The 2,500-nt window shown below is 43.8% G+C and overlaps 1 protein-coding gene across 1 annotated transcript in view; it reads left to right on the top strand.

Moving 5' to 3' along the window:
- The window catches only part of LOC307230895 (protein unc-119 homolog B-like), a gene marked incomplete at both ends in the record, with an annotated part of 5,978 nt that overhangs the window by 2,292 nt on the left and 1,186 nt on the right, over positions 1 to 2,500 (top strand). Inside the window, 2 exons of the mRNA XM_080001379.1 lie at positions 166 to 279; positions 1,168 to 1,267. Coding sequence (XP_079857505.1) covers positions 166 to 279; positions 1,168 to 1,267 — 214 coding nt within the window. The remainder of the gene's footprint in view (positions 1 to 165; positions 280 to 1,167; positions 1,268 to 2,500) is intronic.

Here is a 2,500-nt window from a genome sequence, read left to right as displayed (position 1 = left end):
AAATGATAATTATGGCATCATCAAATGGTGTGTGGGTGTGTTTGAAATGGTGTGTGTCAAATGCAGTATTTTAATAGCCTATCTGGACCGCAGGAACAAGTGAGTTTGATGGGAGACATTTAAACGTGGAACTAACCGCTGTCATGTGCCTGCCATTGTTTTCAGGGTACCTCTGTAAACCCGAGGACAATATCTACAACATTGACTTTGTGCGCTTTAAGATAAGAGACCTGGAGACGGGCATCGTTCTGTTTGAGATTGCCAAGCCTCCACATACGGGTACAGTATCTGGTGTCATTGGTTATTATCCAGGGTTTCATCAGGTTTTCAACTAGTTAAATTTCCGACCTTTTAAGACCGTTACGGATGCATTTTTAAGACCTATTTCACGTCCATACCGGCAAACAAAAAAAAGGACGAAGGATATGAAGGAAAACCGGAGCCCCACTGGTCTGAAATAATAATACACAAATTGTTTTTTCCGAGTTCCCACGAATGCAGCGTCACTTCCTGCTTTGGCGCGCGGTACAGCGAGCCAGAGAGTTGTCTTCTAACGTAATACCAGATTTAAAAAAAAAATGCTAAAATTGAAAAAGAAAAACACTTTGGATCTGGGCGATGCAACACATGTCACCCAAATTGACGTCAAAAAAAGGGACAAGTATTTGCGTCCCTGAATTTCAGAATCCAATCAATTTTTTAGACCTGTCAAAATCATATTTAAGACATTTAAAGACATTTTAAGGCCTTAATTTGGAGGAAACATACAAAGTAATATTACAGTGATTTAATAATCTTTATTAAATCATAGTTATAATTTCTTTGTTTGTTTTTTTCAAGTTGACCATATACAACTGTTTCTAATGGGATGCTATACGTCTATAAAAGAAGAAACAACATGTGTCCAACAAGCACACAGACTTGCACGGCTTTCCAGTTTTTCCGGCAACAATATCGAGTGTTTAAATTGTTTTTTGAATTTCATTGAAAATTTAACTCATTAGATATTTACGTTACAATCAAACACAAACAACCTGATGCAAAATAGAACCTTCAATATAACAACCACAGGTAAAAAAAAAAAAAAAAGCCTACATAAACATTAGAATGAAGTCAAATCGTCACCCTTGCACAGCTATAAATTTTGGCGTGTATTTTGACCCTCAGACGACGAGGAAGAGAACGGAGAGGGTGACGCCATTTCCGGACGATTTGTGCGTTACCAGTTCACACCGGCCTTCCTGCGCCTGCGGACCGTGGGAGCCGTGTAAGTAAATCCCCCCCACCCCATCACTGACCAGCCCGGTCACCTGGTAAACACACCGTTCCCGAGACCCAGTTGTCCAATTCACAAACGATTGGGCCAATTCACAAACATCACCATCAATTGTGTGTCAATTGCGCACGCTCTCTGTGCCGTCTTAGCGTCCGATTCACAAAAGATGTTGCGCTAATGGAAGCGCCGGCCCTGGCCGTGACAGTAATAATAATTATATCAATAACAATAGGGTCAGCAATACACGGGCACGGGTCTACACCGCACACCACGCCCCGTGCCAAACCCCGCCCAGAGCCACAGCCTGCGCATGAGGCGTTTTTTCGAGCCGAACGTTTCCGGGGGCTCCCCGAGGGGAACTAGGAACCGGGGAGGCCCCCGAGAACTAAATACCTTCGAGGGCCGACCTAAGCCAAGGGGGTTTCAGCACCACTTCGTGTTCCGTGTTGTATTTAGTCTCCCACTCATTTCACCTCATCAGAACCAAAATGTGGTTCTGAATGAATTTGAGGTGAGAAATAGGAAATCCAGTCACGGGATCTTCCCATATTAGATCTACACGACGTCATTTAAACGTTTGTTTAGACTTTTCGTAAAGCACGGGCACGGGGTTGGGGTTGGGGTCGGGGCTGAGGGGCCCTGTTTTTTTCCTATTTTTGAACGTAGGTGTTAATTTTTTGGAAATAAATTGTGTGTAAATAAAGACCTGTTTACATTCAAATAAAGCGTCAATTTTTTTGGCTTAGGTTGTTTGTTGTTGTTAATGTTTTACACAGGGTCTAAATATGGCGGTTGCCGATGCTGCGTTGGCTCATGTGTTCGACCAATCACGGTGCACTTACGTGACTGAAGGTTCCTCTTGTGCTGGTCACGTCCCTGCCCTGGAGTGGGAGCTGAAAAAGTCCCTCAAAACGGCGTTCAACAACTACGATGGTTCCTAGTTCCTGCGGTGCTGACACAAAAAAAGGAGAGTTCCTCCAAAAGTGGTCAGGACTATGAAAAAGTTCCTGCGGCGCCAAAACGCCTGGTAGCCCGCTCCACAAACTCATCCCGCTTCGCCAACGTTAAACGCTAAATTCGCAACGGTTTTCCACCGATTCCGATGCTAAATTCTGCCCGTAAACTCGCCAAAGGAGAAAAATTATAAAAAGGGCCTCAGCCCTGCTCACTGGACCCCCTAAGAATAATGTCAAAATATAATTCAAAGATCACCTGAGAGAGTCT

This window comes from Zeus faber, assembly GCF_960531495.2.
Source record: "Zeus faber genome assembly, chromosome: 5".
NCBI lineage: Eukaryota > Metazoa > Chordata > Actinopteri > Zeiformes > Zeidae > Zeus > Zeus faber.
The sequence above is the reverse complement of the archived record's forward strand: the minus strand, read 5'-3'. Positions and strand labels throughout refer to the sequence as shown.